This window comes from Calidris pugnax, unplaced genomic scaffold (genome assembly GCF_001431845.1).
Source record: "Calidris pugnax isolate Ruff unplaced genomic scaffold, ASM143184v1 scaffold148, whole genome shotgun sequence".
Classification (NCBI taxonomy): Eukaryota; Metazoa; Chordata; class Aves; order Charadriiformes; family Scolopacidae; genus Calidris; species Calidris pugnax.
In genome coordinates, this window is record NW_015090926.1 from 903,366 (window position 1) to 927,489 (window position 24,124).

The following is a 24,124-nucleotide window of genomic DNA, read 5'->3' on the forward strand; positions in this document are numbered from 1 at the left end:
CCCACGGCATTCTCCTGGAGAAACTAGTGAATCATGGCATAGACAAGTGTACCCTCCGCTGGATAAAAAACTGGCTGGATGGCTGTACCCAGCAAGTTGTGATTAATGGAGCTAGATCTGGTTGGCAGCCGGTCACCAGTGGTGTCCCTCAGGGCTCAGTTCTGGGGCCAGTCTTGTTCAATATCTTTATTGATGATCTGGACAAGGGGATCGAATGCACCCTCAGTAAGTTTGCAGATGACACCAAACTAGGTGGGAGTGTTGATCTGCTTGAGGGTCGGAAGGCTATACAGAGGGATCTGGACAGACTGGATCAATGGGCCAAGGACAACGGGATGAGGTTTAACAAGGCGAAGTGCCGGGTACTGCATTTTGGTCACAACAACCCCAGGCAACGCTACAGACTTGGGGAAGAGTGGCTGGAGAGCTGCCCAGCAGAAAAGGACCTGGGGGTGTTGGTAGACAGCTTAACATGAGCCAGCAGTGTGCCCAGGTGGCCAAGAGGGCCAATGGCATCCTGGCTCGTATCAAGAATAGCGTGGCCAGCAGGAGTAGGGAAGTCATCGTGCCTCTGTACTCGGCACTGGTGAGGCCTCACCTCGAGTACTGTGTTCAGTTTTGGGCCCCTCACTACAGGAAAGACATTGAAGTGCTGGAGCGTGTCCAGAGGAGAGCCACCAAGCTGGTGAGGGGTCTGGAGAACAAGTCCTATGAGGAGAGGCTGAGGGAACTAGGCATGTTTAGTTTGGAGAAGAGGAGGCTGAGGGGAGACCTCATTGCCCTCTACAACTACCTGAAAGGAGGTTGTAGAGAGGCAGGTGTTGGCCTCTTCTCCCAAAGGACGAACGACAAGACCAGAGGAAATGGTCTGAAGTTGCGGCAAGGGAGATGTAGATTAGATATTAGAAAGAATTACTTTACTGAGAGAGTGGTCAGGCACTGGAACAGCCTGCCCAGGGAGGTGGTGGAGTCACCATCCCTGGAGGTATTTAAGAAATGTATAGACATGGCTCTTCAGGGCATGCTCTAGTGCCCAAGGTTATTGGTTTATGGCGAGGTGTTCAGTGTGGGGTTTAGTTGGTGGGTGCCGTGTTTTTGGTGGGCGTTTGGTGTGGTGTGTTTTTTTGGGGGGGGGTTTTGTTTTGGTTTTTTGTTGTTGTTGTTGTTGTTTTGTTTTTTTTTGTGGTTGGACTCGATGATCTCAGAGGTCCCTTCCAACCACTAAGATTCTGTGATTCTGTGAAAACCACCCTTGGTGTCACACTGCTCAGCAAGCATGTGGAAATGGTATAATGTATTTCTTGTGATGCCTGCTCTCTTATACACAGCAGGGAGTTGAAATTTGGCAGCTTCCACGTGATCGTCAAACGCAAGTGTTTAATAATTTGCAGGAATCCTTGCCAACTTCCACCCAGCCTTTCCAGCATTTCTGTTTCCTCTGCCGTACTGCAAGTTTTCCATCAACACAAATCCTTTAGTTTTGCAGCCGGTTTGCAGTGTGGCTTCTCTCTACCACAGAAGTGCAGCGCTTGCTCTGTTGCTTGCAGTGTTTCCATTATGCACATCTTCATCAGACTATTCACCAGCAGATGCATAAATTCTCACCAGCGTTCACCATATGGGTGTGTTTAAGGGACGTTTAGATGGGGTACTGAGGGATATGGTGTAGGGGAGGACTTTGTAGAGTAGGGTAGATGGTTGGATTTGATGATCCCAAGGGTGTCTTCCAACCTAGACGATTCTATGATTCTATAATTCTATGATTCTATATTTCTGCAGCCTGCAGTATAATTCTGGAAAACCCTGCTCTGGATTTTACTCCTTTTGGGACATTCTTAGAACTTGGAACTACGCTTTAATTCACTACATCTGTACGAAGCCACTGAAAGCAGTGGGATATCACAGTAAAGGGAGGTAGATAGTCGACACACTTGCTCTGCAGTAACTGTATTACTGGCAGGGAAAACATAAAGAGCACAGTCCTGCTAAACTAAACACATTTGATCTGAAAATCAATGAAGAAAGAGATGGGGAATCCCAACGTGTCATTTTAGAATCAATTTTCAGAGTAGTATTAAAATTATATTGATATGCAATTTTACAGTTGACTGGAATACATGAATCTGGGGATTAATGACAAGCATGTTAGGCAGCAAGTGGAAACAATCAATCTTCTACAAAAACAAACAAGTGAACATTTCATCACAGGCGGAAAGGACTAGATTTCGAGTTTGATTTTCCAATGAGCAACAAAACAGAGGGCCAGATCTCCCCAAATCCAGCAGGAGAAACAGCACTGGCACAGCTGCAGTGGTAAGAAAGGAATGAAACCCACCCAGCAACCCGCTGTGAACAGGTGGAGGGCTCACTCATTGCCACGAGATGCTAGACTGGGATAGCCACCGATGGCACACACTGAAATGACTGACTGATTGCATGACTTGATTGGTGGTCATGCAAGACTGCCCATACCTTAACCTCTCAGTCATCAGGGGCTGCTGCCCCGGCAGTGAGACCTCTACCACTAAGACTGAGGAAGGCTTTTATGTCCTTCACCGCGCAGAGATACTCCAAGCCCTGCGTGGTGACAGCTCCTGAAACTTGTCATTCAGAGTGCCAGGAACAACACAGAAGAACTACATGATGCAAGAAACGGGTACTTCACCAGCTCCCTGACCCTGAAAACAAAGTCTCTTGCTCTTTTGTTTTTCTTGGGTATGGGAATCCAGTGCAACGACTACTCCTGTGATTTTAAACACAAGCTGTTCTCCTCCCCAATTCCTTGTGATCAAGAAAATTTGAAATCTTACCCACCTTGAAATCTCCCACACACTCTAAATGGCCTAGTTCTCCTATTTTTAGTTTTATTTCCCTGCTTCCCTCCCACATGGGCCACCCTACCCATCCTCCAGCCTTGTCTGAAATCTGAGCAGGAAACGCCTGTTTTTTGCTTCCCTTACCTCAGATTGGTTTTATGCTAATCAATCAAAACGGTTACTCTAAAATTTGCGATATCTAGCCATCATTTAATATTGCTACTTTAAATACCATTTCTTCACACTGTGGAGTTTGTTGCATTTCAGTATTAGATGAATCTAGAGCACATCATGTAGCTTGCTAAATCTATTAAGCCATTCAAAACAGTAACATTTTTTATTACTTTATCAGTTTCCAACATTGTTTCTCTTTACTTTCTTCATGCTATGTCTGTATTTGCTTTTTAGATAATTCTTTATAAAAACTGCAATATCAAAAAAAGACATCACTGTCTTTAGGGTCATTTTCATTCTGCCCCTAGCTAGCTTTTACCTGAAATTCTTGTATCACATCTTACCTGTGAGCTGCATCCTGTTACATCATGTACAGCCTCAGGCAAGACACTGGCCAATATAAATACAAGATCTGTTCCAATGCCAGTATGTACTAACAATTTTTTAAAATATTGGGTTCTGCATAATAAATATTAATTTATCTAAATTTCTCTGGAGAATTTTTCTGTACATATTTACATAATTCTTATGTAATTTCTTATATTTCATTAAAATGAAATCAAAATATTTCTATAAGGTAAAGTGAGACTGAAAATTAACAGAAACAGGAAAAGAAAATGACATCACTCTATTCAACAGCAAAAAGGTTTCCACAAGGAACACTTTCTCAGTGAATGATTCACAAATCTATTGGCTCATATCTGTTACGAGGCGATTCCAATTCCTTGTTGCTTTGGTGCATTTGTTAGTTAAAAAGTAAGGTTTCTATCTAAGTATTTTCTCTCTGTATATTTACGTATTTTCCATACTACAGCATTTGTGAGTAATAAATATAAAACAAGCAACTTTGAATCAGTTTGCTGATTCTACCTTATTTTATGACCATTTTCATAGTTCAGTGCAGACGAACTGTAACTGTCACTAGAGACTCAAACTGCTGCCCATGATCTGAGGGAGGATAAGGAAAATACAGAACTGGGTTTGGATCTGACTCCAAGTCACACAAACTAGACATTTTTCTTCAATACCTTGTTTAGAAATGAAATGCAGCATTACATTCATTCAGGAAAACTATTTTCCTTCTGTTGTTATTAAGCACGAGGCAGTTTCTGATAAATGTGGCATGCAGGAGAATTTAGAGAAAGGTAGCGTATTTCTACTATCTCATACTAGGGCTTGTTTTCTTCTCTTTAACATCCTACTCAGCGTTTCTATAGCACCCACAGAACTAGAAAAATATCTTGTAGGAAAATCAGGACATTAAAAGCCTGGAAAAACAAAATAAATGGCAAAAGTTTCAGAAGTAGCAATTACCCAGGTGTCTGCAGTGAAATTAGTAAGAACAGTTCAGTGCCCACCATTTTCAAAAAGATAGGTTCATCTTTCAGGAGCTTAATTTCAGTAGACATTTTTTAAAATAATAGCCTTTGTTTCTAGAGGTTGTGAAGCACACTGTGCTCATGAACTAGCAGCTCAAACTTCTCTCTCAAATGAAAGTGTCGGTGTAACTGATTGTGTGAGGCAACGCAAAAAACCGAGTTATTTCAGCATTTCACAGCCCCCTTCTGGTGGGAAACGGGCAGGGAGCAAAGAGAAGGATCGCCTGCAGCTTGCAAAGGAGGCAGGGGCCTGGGGAGGGGAAACGAGCAGCACTGAAGGCATTGGTGAAGCCACCTCGCCAAGAACCAGTGAGACTTCCACTGGATTTCTTTGTCTAGCTAAGGGCACAATGTTATAAGAAAGATGTGGGAATGTAGAGGAAGTCCAACGGACAGTAATTGAGACATAGAAAACATGACCAGGGACGAAAAATTGCAGGTACTGCAAAATTCATAGTCTTCTGCAGACCTCCACTGCATGAGATTTTGCTACAAAGGAGGAAGTAATCCCCTTCTCTACCTGCTAGGGTCAAGGCAAACTGATTTTGGCCAAATTTGCAGAAAGGAAGTTTTTCCTAATATTGAAGTTGGATCTTATCACCAGGCTGGAAAGACAGTGGAATAGCCTACAGAAGAAGGTTACAGAGGTGTTAAAGACACAAACCCCAAAATCCTGGATCCCCCAAGGACAGTCGATGATGACCAACCTGCCTGCTCCGGCCCTCCATGCCAAACCACAGCTGTAGCCGCCATGATGTTTTAAACACACTGCCCCTGAGCTCGCTCAGGCACATCGCTTACTTCCCAGTAAGAGTGAAACAAACGACATCAAATTCTGAAACTGGGCCCTGCCTGCGTAGCATGCATTGTGCTTATATCCCTCTATGTCATAATCTGCAGGAGTATTCACGCCATTGTTATTCAGTTCAGGATTATTTCAGGTTTGCCTGTTCCAGTCCTCTTTTTGTGGCCTTGGCACCTCTTACAGTTTATGGGATACATTCCTTACTCCAGCTGCTAAAGTTCGACGTTGAATTGAGAAGTATATTAGCTGAAAAGGATTTGGTTTTCAGACTTTCATAAAAAAAACAACTTAATTATCATTTAGGACAAGCATCTGGGTGCTCTGAATATTTAAGATAACTGTACTTTGTCCTAAAACATTTTGGCTTCCCTTCATGCTCTTGTCATAATGTACAGAAAAAAAAGCAATGAGAAACAAAATATACAAAGCACTCACATTCTAAGTGATTTTAGAATTTCCAGAAAAGTGTTGAATCAAGGCATAGCAGAAACACCATTATTTTGCGGGTCAGTCAGAGACTTTCTGTATACATATATGTAAGCTACAGCTATACAGGCTGTAGGTATCTATACGTCAACTTGCCACCTGCACAGATGCTCTTAAAACCTCTCTTCATTTCAAACAAATATGACAGCTAAATTTGTTAATAATTGAGGAAATCAGCTAAGGCTGGATGAGTTTCCTATTTAATTTAACAGGTATATCTCTCTTAGTTTGTCTAGCATCCAGACTGCATATGTCTGTATTACAGCAGTGAGGCTGTGGCAGAAAACCAATAATAAGCATGTCAGAGATGCTCTAATGACAAGAAATCCTGGTATTAATAACACCTGACAAACACAAGAACTTCACAGGTTCTGATGTGTCCTATCTCCAGAAGGCTTGCCCAGTTCCCAGAGTGGGGATAGCAACATACAGGCTGGTCCCAACTAGGACATACCCATGCTAACAATTCCTGCAAAGTCACCTCGAGCCATAATAAAAGAAGACATGAGGACATTTTAAATGAAAACGTTTAAGTGAAAAGCCTTCCACAGCGGAGTTAAGAACCAGGCAAGCTTTAATGTCACATCAGTTCAGATTTAGAGTGGCAGGAAGCCAGCCAGCATTATAATGGCACCATCATCATTGCTTGAGCCATTTAGGCGTTTATAAAGCTCTAAGTGCGCTCCCTCAGGCGCCTGGTGTTTCACCTAATTCTAAGTGCATGCTTGACCACACCATAAGTAGTACCCTATGCACAAACATTTAGAAAAAATCATTTGTACCTCTCATCTTGAAGAGAATGTTGTAGCCGATAGATACTGACTTACTTGGAGTAATTCTGTCTAGTGACAGAAAATAAGGCGCTGACCACAAAGAAGTGTAAAAGCATTATTACAATTATGTGCAGGAAGGAAATATCAAATTACACTGACTACAAATGAGCATTAACGCACACTTATTCTTAAATTACTGGTTCTTATCATTACTGCAGCTGAAATCAAAAGACACTAAATGAGCTATTACGACATCAAGGAGCATTTTTACCAGACCTAATTCGTGTGATGCCTTCCGATTTCAGAGAATAGGGCATAGCTGGCATACTCAAGTCAGACCTCTTTGGTTTTTCTGCCCGTCTTGAGTCAGGGGACTGTAACTTGCTCCTGTTCAGAAGACAGTCTTCCACTACCCGATGAGACCAGAGCTCAGAAACAAACAGAAGATGCTCCTCTGCCACTAATTTATAAAAGACGCCCAGAGAAAAATATAACTGAACCAAGCTTAAGAAGAATCATCGTTATTTTAAAAGGGAAGAACTATAAAGAAAATTGAAGAGGTAATAATCAAAGGGGTTAACACAAAAAATTGAGGCCATTGGCTCCTGATATAATCAAATTTTGTAATAATTGACGGTTTATCAATTATTAAAGTGTGTTTAAAAAAACAAATAGTTTGACAAACAATTTGCCTACATAAATGAGATGAGTCTATTTTTTTTCCCAGGAAATCTACATCAATCTTTGTGGTGTCAATTCATTCTACCTTCTCTTATGATCACTGCATTTAAACTCTTTTTTCCACTGTCATCTCCAATTGATATTAAAATGGTTAATTCCTTTTATTTGAGCTCAAACTCAGTCCCATCTATCTGAAAGCACCTAGAGGGTTAATTCCATCAACTCCACCTTTAGCTTTCTCCTGTTAAATGGAAAAAAGCTGAAATGTAGAGAAGCTTTCCAATTATAAATCTGCCTTTTAGAAGTACCCACATAAGGTTTATTACTTTCTGTATGCACAAAATGATGTCATCCAAAAATCTAATGAAACCAAATTTCATTATGTCTTTCCATCACTCAATCTTCTCTTGTAAAAGATGTGTCTATGTGTCTCTATTGTCTGAACTATAGCTCTGCAACGCTCTTTGTAACAAGACAAGGTAAGAAGGAAGATGTGAGGGAGATGAAAGCTGACCTTTGCCTGCCACTCCTGAAATTTCCTATCCACTATTATGTAGTGGAAACACAGTCCTCTAACGACCATACAAATGTTAGAGTGATCTCTCTGCCATGCATTTCCACTGCTCTGATGATTTTGGGTTTTTGTTTTTCAGCTACCTCCTGCCCCGGTGAGGACCAGTATGACAGCAGCCTGCTCTTGGTGTCGTGGCAGTGTAGGAAACATGGCCACCGCCGCTGGGACACTCACAGCCATAGCAGAGGGTCCTCCCCCAGGACTCTGTCAAAACACTGCTGGTTTAATGCACTTCAACCATGCATGTCACAGATTCATAGGATGGTTTAGGTTGGAAAGGACCTTAAAGATCACTGAGTTCCAACCCCCCTGCCATGGGCAGGGACACCTCCCAATAGACCAGGTTGCTGAAAGCCCCATCCAGCCTGGCCTTGAACACTTCCAGGGATGGGGCATCCACAACTTCCCTGGGCAATATCTTCCAGTGTCTCACCACCCTCATAGTGAAAATTTTCTTCCTAATACCCAATCTAGATTTACCCTCTTCAGTTTGAAGCCATTACCCCTTGTCCTATGACTACATGCCCTTGTACAAAATCCCTCTCCACTCTTCTTGTGGGTCCCCTTCAGATACTGAAAGGCTGCTATAAGGTCTCCCTGGAGCCTTCTCTTCTCCAGTCTAAACAACCCCAACTCTCCCAGCCTGTCTTCATAGTAGAGGTGCTCCAGTCCTCTGATCATCTTCATGGCCCTTCTCTCTCCAACAGGTCCACATCCTTTTTATGCTGAGGAATCCAAAGCTGGACACAGTACTCCAAAAGCAGTACTGAAAGAGTACATGAAAGAGGAGGGCCAAGCAAATGTCAGTCATATGTGTCTGCACTGGGCTGGAGACACAGCATCTGGTAAGAACTAGAGTATCAGTTAATTTAGATCTATTGCAGTTTTTTCTCCGTCTTGGTCAGTTCATCCATTCGTCTGTCTTAGTTCAAAAGCTCTTTGTCACTGCTCACTTACTGAGTCGGCAAAAACTGTCACACAAATGGGTAATAAATATTCTAATTTAAACAAACTTCTCTATTTTAATGTGGAATTGTATTTGTTGTGTTTGAGATGGCAGAATATTGTATGTCAGGGCATGATCTACAATGTAATTTATAAAATCTGGGAAACAGATTTTTTTTTAAAAACACAACCAAAACCAACCTGATTTCAGCTATATTAATTGAGACAGGTAACATACTTTTGTTTGAATTTATCTCCTTTGGGGTAATACAACTGAAAAACTGTCATAACGAAAGCTTATTTTAGCAATAACATGGGTGATTTGACAGAAATACCAAATATGGTGAAGGGAGTGAATAATTTTATTACCCAGAACTTCTACATTAGAGTGGCATGAAATGAACAGCACATCAACAATGCTAATAGGATTCTAGAAAATTAATCAGTTCTGGGGTATTTATAAAAACTTATTGATAAAGCGAATGTGTATGTGAGAGAACTTACTCATCTGCAGCTCAAATGCTATTCCAAATAAGAATGGACATCTGGGATGGCAGATTACTACAGCAATAAAACAGTTGGTGTAAAAAGTACCAGCTTATTACCAGAATTAGCAATGAAGATGTTTACAGTACGAACAGATGAGTTTGTGTAACAGACCTAGTCATACCATTTGCCGACAGCTAATTTGAAAGAGGCATAAGAGTAACACTTCCAGAGTAGAGAAGTTGCTTTGCTGCCTGGGTAAGGACAGTGGTTTTCAAACCCACGTAGCTATGCAGCAAACACATAAGGTTCTCCAAACCTTTGGAGTGGTCCCTGGCCATGCTGGGGTCTTGCTTGCCCACACACTCTCTGTACAGGGTCTGGGCTTGAAGACAATTGTAGGGTGCGTCTCAAGACAAGGTCACAGCTCTTCCTCCACATCTGATACAACCCTAGTGCCCAGGAGAAGATTTTCCAGGGTCACTTTGGTTTCTCCTGGGACGGAAGTAATGCAAGTGAAGAGGAAACAGTGCACAAGGCCTCTCTATAAGTCAGGACATTTCTTTCATGCTTAGTAAAAAGATGTATGGATTAAAAAGATTAAGCATGAGAGGGAAAGGCTGCCCTAAAGCAGAAAGCTAAATTACCCTTCCTAAAACTCAGAGGGCAGCCATTGTGTGGCAGAACGAAACCATTAATCACACAAGTGTTTTAGCCCAGCTGAAAGAGAGGAAAGGGAGAGCTAATGCTGAATTAGAGCGACTAGTGCAAAACATCTTGGCTGCGTATTTGCATTAAATTTTTTTTGGTTTAAGGTTGAAGAGTGAAGTAATACTCCTACTGCTAGCTTAACACCTGAAAATAGCTTTTTATGTTTTCTCTTTCATTGGCTCTTTTTTTTTCTCCAAATTACAGATCAGAAAGAACTCTATTGCCCAGGTTTCCATTTCTGTTGTACATGGACAAAAGGAGGATGCTGAGTTCGGAAGACCTCCTTAGCATTAGTGCTCATTCGTAGCATCACAAGGGGGCACCGCAATTCTATTAAGTGACTAACCGGCTTTGCTGCTCATCAGGCAATGTCAGATAGCTCATCCTAGCCAAACTACTGGATTAAGCATACAATTTTTGGGAATAATCAATCTGAGAGCTCAAATCCTGTAATCACTGCTGAGTAAAGAATGTTAAAAATGTCATAATATTAAAGCCTAGTTCCACCAAATAATGCAATTCCGCATCCTGGATCCCTTGGAGTCTTTTATCTTCAGTTCTTCTACCACACAGATGATTGCTGCTCAGGAAGCAACCATTTCAGTGGCCTATTTGTTTTCCCTCTGCAAACTCTTCTCATCAAAGACTCCTGAGAGTATCCAGCCTTCCTGAAAACCACCCAATCTGAAACCACCCATGTGGATATACAAAGGGCTATGTGAAAGGTAAGGCATGTTGTGCAGGGTCCTCTCTAGCTCAGGACCAGGCATTCGCTGGTTTAACTTGCAGCACGTTTCTCCTGATTGCTTTGGCTGTGTCTTCAGAGAGTAAGCACCTTTCTACTAAAGATGTTACAGGAGTTCCTTTTGTTGTTGTTGTTCAGAAACAGTTCATCTTAAGGTTGTAGCTATGACCATGGTACCAAAAAAACCTGTGTTTCTGTTTTCTCAAGTCAAAGGTACTTTCAGACTGAGTCTTCAGTGTGTATTTGTATAACAGTCCTGTAAAATACCAAACCTAATTACAGAAGAAGAAATACCAAATAACCTGTCCTTACCTGAGCTGGAATCACCAACGCCATTGGTGATGAATTAAATTGTTTACTCAAACCAGTATCAAGTACTTTTTATATCTTCTCTTGCTCTGAGAAACCAAATCCCTACCAGTAAAATATCGCCCCAACACGATTACAGAATGATTTCACTTTACGCATATGCATCTACACCACAAGCATGTGCAGCCTTACAAGCAATACCTTCAGAACTCAACAGCCATCTTGCAGAAGCTTTGTAACAAAACCAGAGATTTTACAAATACAATCTATACCAAAGAGAATTTCTTTCTTGTTGCTCTGCTTAGCAATTTTGTATCTGAAAGAATACTATCCTCCTGGTAGGCTGACTGGCACCCACCATATTCTGTGACGACCTGTCAATGCGATTTTGCCAGTTTTTCCTGCCTTTTGTCTGCCCTAGCACACTCTGATGCTCTGCACCTGCTGAGCACCTTCTTTCGATACTGTGTGCTCTTCAGAATTTACTGTCAATTTCCTCCATTTTCAACTCATGTACCTTTTCCATAAAAATCTCACAATAATCACATTTCCAAAAGCATTTTTAAGCCAATTCCTGCAGACATTTACTTATGTGAATAAACCGTATTCTGATGAAATAATTCCAGTAATTACTAACAGAGGGATTATGTGCAGAGAAGAAATCTGGACTGTAACATCCCTGGGGAAGGTACCGAGCAAGGTGTGTACCAGCAACTTACCTGTCAAACAGCTCTCCACCTGTGACCAATTCCAGAACAAGACTGATTTCTGTGGGGGTCTCAAATATCTCCTTCAGTTTTATCTGGTGAAGATAACAGAAAGGATTCATCTTGTTTATTTGTCTTCTTGCGGAGCATATCACATGCCTAACATTTTTTTTTTTAGTTATTTTCATACTCCTCATATCTCAGCAACCTCTGTGTAACACAGGAGTTTAAGAAGCTGCTTTCATTAGTGCTTGTCAACACCTGTCTGCCAGCCTTTCAGAGTAACTGAATATAAGACCCTTCACACCATCCAAGGGCGAACACCAACTTCCCCTTCATTTACAGAACTTCTTTTGCATAATTTCTCACTCAACTCTGTCAGAATATCAATAATTTATTTTAAAGTCAAATATAATTCAACAGTCTTCCATAATGAGCTGCTAATGCACTCATGAGGAGAACCTGAAGCTTTAACCCAGGGCTCTCCCAAGTCTATATAGGAGAACCACAACAGTCATCTCTCAGGACAGAAAGAACTTAAAAAAACCCAAAGGAACAATTGCGGAGTGAAAGAACAAGGCTAAACTTACAATGTTTGGATGCGAAAGGCGAAGCAGAACTCCAATTTCTGTGCGGACAATTTTCTTGTCTACCTGGTTAAAAGTGGGAAGGAAAAAAGTAAAAAAATTATTTCTACATTCACCATAGAAACTTCCAGCTGTATCACAGGAAAATATGTATAAACAGCATTTCTAGATCTCCTAGGAGAATAAGTTGATACAAGACACACAATCCAAACATACTGTAAGGAGAGCTTTCCTGTCACATGAGACAGCTACTATAAGAGAAAAACATCTGCATCTAGGAGGATGACTACAAATGTATATGTAAGTCACACAAGAAGTAGAATATAGGCAAGACATCTGAAAAAGGTGCAAAAATTCCGATTTTTCCTCAAGTTCTGCCCTTGTCTATCGCTACTTATGTCGATTCAGTTTATGCCAGGATAGCTTCCTATTGACACACTGTTCAGCAGCTGTACTGGGAAAAGGTTTCTGGACATGGGATGTGTGCATCAAAGTAGTGCTGTTTCCAAGCTGATGGCACAGATGACATCAAGCAGACCATTCTGAGGAGGGTTGTGTGTTTTGTTTTTTTTTTTTTTAGTGGAGGCTTTTCTATCAAACGCAGAGTTTGGTTTTGATTTTTGTTTTTTGCATCACGTGGGAAATGAACAGTCATAACACATAAACCTTCAAAACAGACATAAAACTACCTTCAAATTCTTAGTGAGGAAGACACATGCTTAAAAAATGATCTCTTTCTTTATCACCTGAAAGAAGAGATGTACTTTTCAGCATTTTATTTTTTCCAGTGACAACAAAACGCAAGTATCAGTCACACTGAGAACTACAGGATAAGCAGAATTTGATTCTCCGCTTGTGTCAATCAGGAATGATTCCAGGTTAGTAATGCCACAGTGCTCTGACAGTGGTATAAATGAGTGGAGAACTAGAGCCCTTAGGGATTTTTTGAAACTCATTGACATTTAACCTCTTTTCGTGGCTCTGCCAGAAAGCAAAATGAAAGAAAGAAAAAACCCCAATTTTGGACAGATTCAGTGCATGCGAGAAGCAACAGAAAGCAAAAATCAAAGAGGAATGAAATATTCCATTACCTGAACACCTAACTGGAGGTGAAGAACATGGTCAATAACTAAATCTCCACAGGTAAATGGCTGCTCTGGAATCAAACATAGGACCCACTAAGCTCTGTGACCATCACACACTTCCTAAACTTCATGGCTTTTTATTCCAAATGCAAGTGTTTTCTCCTTGCTCTTGCCTGCTACATAAATACTGAGAAGCAGGTTTGAAGAATGGTCTCCTGGGCAGCTTTCCTAAAATGCTGTGAGGACCAGCCTGCAGTCTTGCTCAGTTTCAACATCCCTTGCATCAGTGCTGTTTTTCAGCTCTGGGTTAGTTATGTGAGTGCAAACACACAGCCAGGGGCTCCAAAGCTCACTGCTGGGTAGCAAGGGGCTCTTGATTCAGAGAGTAATACACATCTGGACTGTTTTCGTATGATTTGCACCTTGGACAGGATCAGAAAAAATAATGTACAATATTGCATGGACAGGCATTTCCCCAGGAGAGTGGTTTAGACTGAGCAATTTACCTTATCCAAAAAGAACCACTACAAACTGAACAACCTACAGTTTGTTTTCTGCAGTTTTGAAAATGTTTGCACGTCAGGCATGCCTGGCAACTAGCACGAAAGAGGCTGTCCAAACTCTAAAGATGCTTCCTTTTGGCACTGAGTAGTGACAACCGAGAAACTACAGAGGCCTCCTCTCATCTTGCAGGTGGCAACAAATTAGGGGAAAAAGTGAACTGAGACTCGGTTTCAGGTTCTTGTTTTCCTAGACATTTACTCTGCAACCATAGGCAAGTCCCTCTACAATCCAGTTCCTGACCTGACACAAAACAGTAGACTTTCATCGTATTTCCTCAGGTGGTGGTATGAGGAAAACATACTTAAAAATTCAAGATGCTAAGATGCAGTGGCAAATATGCCACAGAGAAGCACTCAGGAGTGTTCCATATTTATAAGCATCCTGGAAAATGGCTATTGGGGTAGATTTTACAACAGAAACCTGCATGTATAAGAATTGTTGCAGAGTAAAAGCAGCAGCATATATAGTCATGACATTTTATTACAGACACCCTGTTTTATCACTTTTATTTTCGTACCTTCTCCTACACTAAATATAGAGGTACATCAACATTTATCTTGTTTCACCTCCTTCCAACAAAATGTACTTACTATCAGGCCCAAACCTATTTTTAGTTTGGGCAGGATTATCAGTAATTCAACTACTTATATTCCTGACAGAAATTATTTGACAGGATGACAGTCAGGCATTTCGCTCTATAGTGTATGTTGCTAGAGTAACAAATTTTAAAACTCAGATAATTTACCCAGAATATCCAATTGCCACAAGTGTTTGGGCAAATTAAGTATGTTTGGCTCCACAGTACGCTTTAGTAAGCAAACCAGGAGCTGTGACTATAGCACAGGTCAGCATCTGCACGCTGGCTTTAATCTAACTGGAAAAAGTACTTACAGCAGCAAAGATACAGAAACTTGAAGTTGGGAGCAACAGGCAGTACAAGAACCCAGTGTGCTGAACTGAAACCTCTGTCTGTACTGCAGAAGGATGCACGGCTTTGCGGTGTTACCCGAGGTCACTAGACAAGTGGCTGTGTGTTGTGTGCACTTAAAACTGAAATCATATGTCTTGTTTACGGACAGACAGGCATAAGATTAACAGAACATTTCACACAACCAAGGCCCATGAGGTTAGGACAGCATTTGCAAGTGTGGGTGAATGAAATTATCCGCCCCTTAATTTATATTAAAGCATTTACATAAACAAGGTAATTATTTCTAGTACTTTGCCCCTCCAGTTATTTAATTTCTCTAGAATTAGGGATGTATCTATTTTGTAGACATGTCTGCACAAACACTGTGTCATTGAAATTTGATACTGGTCATGCAGTGGAGTAGCACTAGGTCTATAATCAGTCTATTTGTGAGTTACACATTTCAGATTATTTTGACAAAGGAAAGGGCTGGAAAAATCCTTAATGAAAGCTGAGTTCCTTCCATCTGAGATGGTACGGTGGTGTGATGCTACAAACCCCTGAGATATGAAAGTGTTGCCTCTATTCAAGTCAAATGAAATGAGATAAAACTGTCACCGTAAAAAGACTAATCCAACTGCTGCCCTGCAATATGGTACACCATCCTGAAAACACGTGGCCAACAGATGTACAGACCCCTCAAACTTAGTAGAGAGCAAGTAGTAGAGCACATTCCTCATCCTGCAAGTCCAATCTCTGCTGCCCTCCTTCCCCAGGGCACTGTGGACATGGAGAAGCACATCTGGTGAGGTATGCGACCACCATGCATGTTGGGTGGCAATACTGTGCCCAGGCAAGTGTATGCAAACAGCTCTCAAGGAGCTTCACAGCACTACCCACCTCAGGGAGAATGTTCATCCCAGCTCTGCACAGCTGCTTATTTAATATCCCACTTACTGACTCACATGAACATCTCTAATTTGAGCAAAGAATGCTTTATTGAACCAACAGGTCAGGCTCTGAGCATGTATTTCTCTGCGTTTAGAGGGAGCATGCTGCAAATCATTATTGGCTTGCTACCACACTCTATTAAAAAGTGCTTCCAAGGAACAACTTTTATGTTCATCTCAGCTAAAGTAACTGCTCTGCAGCCTAACCCTTTCTGTATTTTATGAAGTGAATTGCTAATTACGATTTATAACTTTGCCATTATTTTGTCTTCTCACAGTTAATCTGAAATATTAAAACCTAGGCAGATACAAACTACCTGCAAGCAGAGCTGCCAATTCCCTACTAGTCTAAAAGGTCTGTTCCCAATTGTCACAACTACACACAGGGCCGCTGGATTAATCAGGTCCTCTTAAAAGGTTTCAAGAAAAAAGGAAATTAGCTTGAATTTTAAGCTTGAATTTATATAAATCTTCACAAGAAGAAGATTAAAAGTACATATTTTCTATACAGTTTTAGGTTTTGCTTTTTAATTTCAGAATGTCCTGGGTAGCAGGAATTCCAGTTTCTGCCTAGCTGCAACATAGAATTTCTTCTCAGAAAGTCTGTTAGTCAAGACTTCAAGACTCTCTAAAGAAGCCTTCTGAACGTGCTCTTCCATCTTTGCAAAGCTGGGTAGTGCCACTGAAATCATGCATCTGAACTGGTCTACATATCAATACAAGATACGCATGTCAGTCTTCACCGCAAGTGATAAAGAGGTCTTGGGGGATACAAAAAGTGATATGGCAGAAAAATCGCAGAACAAATGAAAATAGATGCTTTGTGACCCAGTCTATCTCTCTGAGTTATTCTGGCGCAATTCAGTAGCCACCACAGCAGTGGACAGTGGGTAAAAGCAGAATCTAAAAAAGCTGACCCTTCTGAATGAAAGGATACTTCTTTGTTCCAACTAGGGCATTTATTTAATAGCTGCTTCAGGTAATTTGATTCTTTGCATGACCTTTTTTTTTTTTTCAAAATGAAAATAAAGAGTTTCTCAAGTAAAGAATTCCTCCTATGTTTTAGGGCTGTTCTTGCTGGGACATTGCTTGACCTTCTCAGCAAGGTCAGCAGCTCCCTCTTTGTAAGGGACCAACTTTGTACTCCCAATGGACCAATATAATCTTTTTTATTCTTTTTTTTTTTTTAAAAAAAAAAAAAAAGAAGGTTCAAAATAATCTTTTTTGTGTTTTAAGCTTAGCAGACTATTCTGTCTCTATCTCCATTCAGGCTGAACATGAGGTCCCTGAAGAACACATCAAACAATACAATAAAGCACAGCAGTAATTGCACAGCCCTGCGGTGTCTTCCATAAACTCAGCAGGGAGTTTTCACTTTGTAAGTTACTGAGAATTTTTATTTTGAGCCTCCATAAGTAAACTTGTATTACTATGCTAAGAAAATAGACTATTCATTATTAGAGCAGTTTTCTATACACACGTCCACACTTCCAATTTGCAGCTATAATTCTTCAATTGATGTATACTCTTCAGGCTGAAGACACTCCAGCGTGGCATAACTACAAGTTACATCGATGTGCTTGCATTTGTCCTGTTGTGTGCCTAAAACTCTGCTTGTACATGCAAACCTGCTGGCTGCAGATGCAGATTAGCTGGGCTTGTATAAGCATACGCTTCTAAAAAATAAAGAGAAATGCACTATCTGCATACAACAGTACTGTTAATCTGTTAAATGTAAACTGTCCCATCAAAAATGCAACACCTCTGTGTCTGAAAAAGCACAGAACATTTGCAGGTGAACTATCAGATGGATACAGATGATTTGTGGAGTTCGATAGACGTCAGCACAGTAAATCACATGCTGATGCATCTGATTAACAGGCCCTTCATATTATAACATATGATTTCAATGGTAAAGCTGACCAGATGCGGGTAATATTCCCCAAAGACACACAAGCCTTTGTGAATAGATTGTCTTGCTCACCCACATCAACTTGGTGGTATCACCAAAGGGCAAAGGATGGGTCCAGATGCAGTTATATCTTACACAGCACTGGTCATTTGCAATAATACATTTTATGTCTGAGTTCAAAACGAGTTATATGTTCATTAGAAGAGGCCTTATTATATGCTGTGGTTTAACTATCTGACTAATTTGGTTGTTATTTCTGTTCCTGACTCATTTATACACAGATTTCTGCAAATATGTTTCATAATTGTTGAATGGTTTATGCAAACAAATTTCAGGGTATTAGGTATTCATGAACTGCTCATTTCAGCTACTCACTATTTATAGTGTGTTACTGCCATTGCTACTGTTCCCAAATCTGGGTGGAGGAGGACACTTTTAAGATTCAAGAACAATGTCTAAATCAAAAGGTAAGTACTTTTTTTTTTTTTTAGTTCAAAATGATTGCATTTATAGCATTATTTAGAAAATGTACTTGCTGTTTTCTTGCCTATTCTTGCTTTTCACCTATAACATTACAAATCAAAAAATGTCCTCTCTTCTCAGTGAAAATTCATTAATCCAGCTTTTATTCTAAGTGATGTAACCAGTTTTAGACATCTGGCATTCTGTGAAAGGCTTCACATTCCCACCTGAATAAATGAATTGCCATGTAACAGTACTCCCTTAGAAACTGAGAGCTATTAGGGAATAGGACATTTCCTATCTTCCTGTACAACATTTTATCTTAAAGCTACTCAAATTTCTTAGGAGTCCTCAGCTGCATGATAAAGATCGGGAATACATTATGTCTACTTATATTATTAGCCAAGTGCAATGCTTGCTGCTATTTAAGAATTTGCACATAAATAGTAAGCTACTGTACCCAACCTTCTCTGAATCAACTCACACAAGTCCATGTGAACATGCATAACAGTGAAGGTTTGATTCATGAGGACTACCATTAATATGCAAATTTCCATCAGAGATATCAACTTATTCTATGTAGTCAATGTACCAGTTTTGGCTGAGATAGAATTATCTTTTCTTCACAGTAACTTGTATGGGGCTGAGTTTTGGATATGTGATGAAAACATTGTTGATAACACGGGGATGTTTTAGCTGTGTCTGAGCAGTGCTCACACAGCATCAGGGCCTTCTCTGCTTCTCATGCTGCCCCAGGCTGGGGGTGCACAAGAAGTTGGGAGGCGACACAGCTGGGACAGCTGACCCCAGCTGACCACTGGAATATCCCATGCCATGTAGCATGATGCTCAACAAAAAAAAGCTGGGGGAAGAAGGAAAGGGGGGATGTTCAGAGTGATGGTGTTTGTCTTCCCAAGTAACCATTATGTGTGATGGAGCCCTGCTCTCCTGGAGGTGGCTGAGCACCTGCCTGCCGAGGGGAAGCAGGGAATGAATTTCTTGTTTTGCTTCTTTTGTGCATTTAGCTGTGAAGCTGTTTTTATCTCAGCCCAGGAGTTTTCTACCATTACCCTTCCAATACTCTCCCCCATCCCACTGAGGGGGAGTGAGCGAGCAGCTGCGTGGGGCTGTGCATGGCCAGGGTTAAACTACAACAAAGAAATACCACAGATGACGATTGGGGAAGGCCTAGTTGTGAGTCTGATGATCAAATGAGACTATTTTGTTCAAAACATTTCAGATGGAATGAAGTCAGGACAACGTCAGTACAGATTTTTTCTGATGAACTACCCTGAATCTCTGGACCTGCTGCTTAAGTGACACCTGCACTAGGAGACTTGTAATCTCCCGATGCTAGACAACTCATCTGGTAGGTCAGCCCCAAACACTGATAATGAAGGGTCTTGAAGTCATTTCAGTGTCGCTTGATAGCACATAGAAGCTGTAACTCTACACTGACAAGTTACATATATATATTTATATATAAATGGCCCTATGCCCCCAAACTGGTTAAAATTCACAGGTTATATACTTTAGAATCTGAGTAACACAGTGGATCCTCAAGGCAAAGCAGGGGAGGAATCCCAGGCAGAAACTTTTTAGGGACTGAAAATGAAGAATATTTGATACAGTTGAAAGAGAATACAGAGAATCATGTAGAGATGGTGAGATGGCTAAGAGAGGTAGGCAGACATGTGAAAGGAAGGTCTTGTAATTAATTTAGAGAGCTTGTTTCATAGATTAGAATCTGTGAGCTGAATTTCCTGTTAGCACTATGTGTTAACAAATAACATGAGAAATTACAGGACTGCTTTTGTCCCTACAACTCTCCAGTTCCTATGGAGGATGTCTCTACTACATTAATGACAACATGTTAACTTGCCGCCTCTGCCAGGATCTAGGAGCTGTGCTGGATAAAAAGGACAAGTGACTGAGCAGGCTGAGAGCAGCAGGAACATACAGCAACTTCCCTCTCCAACAGATCTCCCCAACCTGTGAATCTGGCGCACAAGAGCCACAGGGTGCCTTCCATGCTTGATTCTGTGTTCCCCGACACTTCATACTACTTAGGAGTAAATGGAGGTGCTGAAAAGTGGCAATTGTAACTTATGTGAACTTGAACCAGAACAGGTGAATATTTGAATTTCAGAAGACTTGCCTATGTCTCCCTTTATGGCCATTGAATTCACATGCAGATTTGGCAAATAACACACAGTCAGACCTAAAAACCACCTCTGATGCATAAATGCAATTTTGGGTGCAACTTTGGTACCTAAAAAAACCCACAGAGAACCCCTACCCTGAAGACCCCGTTGGTTCTTATATTACTGCAGGGAACATCTGTGGCTACTTCAGCTTTTAGTGAAATCTAGCTACTCAGTGATGAGAAACTATCTGGGACTTTCAACCTAAGTTTTTTGAGGTCCTCATTACAACCACAATACTCTGACCATACTCTCATATATTTTGGGATGAGCAAGCTCTGCATGAACCTCAGTGGTAATAATGCTGTCTTTCTTTAAATACAGTTCACATATCCACTTCATGGAAGGAAGAAAACCTGGCTTATAACATAAAAGTTCTTAGGTGACATAATACACTCAATTTAACAGTGTCTAAAATGTCTAAATATGTCTGCTATAGGCCACCTGACCAGCAAGAACAAGTGGATGAAGCCCTCTACAGTCAGATAGGAGAAGCCTTATATTTGCAGGCCCTGGTCCTCATGGGGAACTTCAACCACTCTGGTATCTGCTGGAAGGACAACACAGCAGGACACAAGCAACCAGGAGGTACCTGGAGCGCATTGATAATAACTTCCTCCTCTAAGCGACAAAGGAGACAGTGAGGAGAGGTGCTCTGCTGGACCTTATACTCACCAACAAGGAGGGGTTCATTGAGGATATGAAGGTCAATGGTAGCCTTGGCTGCAGTGACCATGAGATGGTCTGGTATCTGCTGGAAGGACAACACAGCAGGACACAAGCAACCAGGAGGTACCTGGAGCGCATTGATAATAACTTCCTCCTCTAAGCGACAAAGGAGACAGTGAGGAGAGGTGCTCTGCTGGACCTTATACTCACCAACAAGGAGGGGTTCATTGAGGATATGAAGGTCAATGGTAGCCTTGGCTGCAGTGACCATGAGATGGTGGAGTTCAGGATCCTCAAGGGGAGTCTGAGCAAGCTAGTTCATATTCAAGGATCACATCCTTCAACCTCAAGAGCAGACCATCCCAGTACATAGGAAGTCAGGCAAAAATGCCAGGAGGCCTGTGTGGATAACCAAGGAGCTCCTGGCCAAATTCAAACACAAAAGGGAACCATACAGAGCATGAAAGCAAGTATGGGTAACCTGGACTGAACACAGAAACATTGTCCAAGCATCCAGGGATGAAGTTAGGAATGCTAAAGCCTGAATGGAATTGAATCTGGCCAGGGAAGTCAAAGGCAACTGGAAAGGCTTCTATATGTAGACACATGAAAAAAAGAAGCCTAGGGCCTGATGCTGAATGAGGTAGGGGGGCTCATGACACAGGCTGAGGTACTAAATGTCTTCTTCACCTCAGTCTTTAGTAGCAAGACCTTCAGGAATACCAGGTCCCGGAGACCAGGGGAAAAGGCTGGAGCAAGGAAGACATAGCCTTGGTGAAAGAGGATTAGATCAGCAATGACTTAAGCAAACTGGGCATACGTAAGTCCCTGGGCCCTGATCAGATGCACCCATGATTGCTGCGGGAGCTGGCAGATGCCATTGTGAGGCCAGTCTCAATAATCTTTGATCGATCATGGTGACTAGGAGAAGCGCCTAAAGACTGGAGAAAGCAAATGTCACTCATGGGCAAGAAGGGCAAGAAGGAGCACCCAGAAGAAGCTGACAGGCCAGTCAGCTTCTCCTCAGTCCCTGGGAAGGTGCTGGGCCAGCTAATCCTGAAAACTACTTCCAGGCACACGAAGGACAAGTCAATGATCAGGAGTATTCACCAAGGATAAGTCATGCTTGACCAACTGGAGAAAATTCTACAATGAAATGACTGGCTTCACAGATGAGGGGAGAGCAGTGGATATTGTCTAGCTGGATTTCATTAAGGCCTTTGACACTGTTTCCCATAGACAAGTTGTGGAAGTATGGGCTGGATGAGACGAAAGTAAAGTGGCCAGGCCTAGAGGGTCATCATCAGTGACATAAGGTCCAGCTGGAGGTCAGTAACTAGTTGTCTGCCCCAGGGATCAATACTGGGTCTAATCCTGTCTGTCATATTCATAAAGGATCTGGATGATGGCGCAGAGTGCAAGTTTGCAGATAACACCAAACTGGGAGGAGGGGCTTATATGCCAGAGGGTTGTGCTGCCATTGAGAGGGACCTGGACAGGCTGGAGAAATGGGCTGACAGGAACCTCATGCAGCTCGACAAGGGGAAGGCAAAGTCCTGCACCTGGCGAGGAACAACCCCAGGCACCAGTACATGCTGAAGGCCTCACAGTTGGAAAGTGACTTCGCAGAAAAGGCCTTCGGGGTCCTAGTGGACACCAGGTTGAACATGAGCCAGCACTGTGCTCTTGCAGCAAAGAAGGCCAATGGTATCCTGGGCTACATTAAGTACGAGAAGTTTTGTCAGCAGGTCAGAGGAGGTGATCCTTCCCCTCTACTCAGCACTGGTGAGGCCACACCTGGTCTACTGCATGCAGTTCTGGGCTCCCCAGCACAAGAGAGACAAGGACATACTGAAGAGAGTCCAATGAAGGGCCATGAAGATGATGAAAGGACTGGAGTGTGGAGTGTCCTTCCTATGAGGAAAGACTGAGAGACCTGTGTCTGTTTAGCCTAGAGAAGAAAAGGCAGATTGTACCTGTGAAGTAAAGCATGCAGGAGGTAGTTATTGGTGTGTTATGAACTATGGTACTAGTTGTCTGCACACAAATACTTTACAGATCTAGCTTCTACTCTCAGTTCCTCATGTGCTCCTCATCCATAAAACATGGAAATGCTAACATGTCTTTTCACTGTGGTGTTGCAGTTGTAACACAGTAATGGCCCAAAAAGAATAACAGAAATTAGTTATAATGGTGAAATGAATATTTTCCTGAAATGACTTTGTCTAGAGTTCTGATTTACAGATTTTTGGCTTCTCATTTGTAGAAATTGGAGCTCTCATCTGCAGGAATTATGACTTTCCCAACAAATTCTTGAAAGCCATGTCACAGAGTCTTGTGACTTTGTATTTTTTCATATTTTTACATTAAAATCCTATAGCTACTATGTTTTTCACTCAGTCCAGAAACTTATAATTATTATTCTATTTCTTCTTATAGCACTATTCTTTTACCAGTGTAGAAAGAGTTAAAACCTGTATGAGTGTTATGCATCTTCCTGACAAAATCTGAGTTTCTACAGGCTGACATTCCCGAGAGTACTGCTTAGAGGTCCTCAGAAGTTAGGATATCCTGTAATCATTGCAATTCTAAAATAAATTTGACATCAAAATTCTCTCAAAAAAACCGTAAATGAAAGTGACTTGAATACTGTAGGACTGAAATACAAACCAAACCATCTTACTTATGCTGTTTCTTCTTAGTTATGGAAATGCTTCCAGCTGATTTCAACTGTATGTACTGAAAACACGCCCAGCTGGAGTTTCAAATACGTGTTTATTCAATGTATTTAAAATATAACTGAATAGCTTGTTGGAATCAAACAGAAGTATTCAAAGGCTGCTTAAAACAAAGGGGGGAGGAATAACAAAGAAAGTGGGGCATTTTTTTTACAGTTGTAGGAAAACATGTTATCAGTTATTTTTTATTCATTCAGTTTTGGGTTGTTTTGGGGTGTTTAGGGGGGGGTGTCTTCTTTTTTTTTTCTTAAGGATGCCCTTCTTTAGTGATTTGATAGAGTTTAGTTTGGCAAAAATTTGGGTTGATCCTCATTCATACATGCTAGTCTTGCAGCCACCAAGTGTCACAACATTCAGATTAGAAAGTTGTACTGAACCTCAGTCCTAAGAGATGCTCTGACAGGTGACATATCTCAAGGAGATCAGACATTGATACTGCCTTCATGATTTCT

At 41.4% G+C, this 24,124-nt stretch overlaps 1 protein-coding gene across 1 annotated transcript in view; it reads right to left on the bottom strand.

Annotated features, from left to right (window-relative positions):
- Positions 1-24,124, bottom strand: part of CAMK4 (calcium/calmodulin-dependent protein kinase IV) — a 176,640-nt gene that overhangs the window by 70,381 nt on the left and 82,135 nt on the right. The window contains exons 3-4 of the mRNA XM_014951461.1: positions 12,182-12,244; positions 11,604-11,686 (exon numbers count right to left, since the gene is read on the bottom strand). Coding sequence (XP_014806947.1) covers positions 11,604-11,686; positions 12,182-12,244 — 146 coding nt within the window. The remainder of the gene's footprint in view (positions 1-11,603; positions 11,687-12,181; positions 12,245-24,124) is intronic.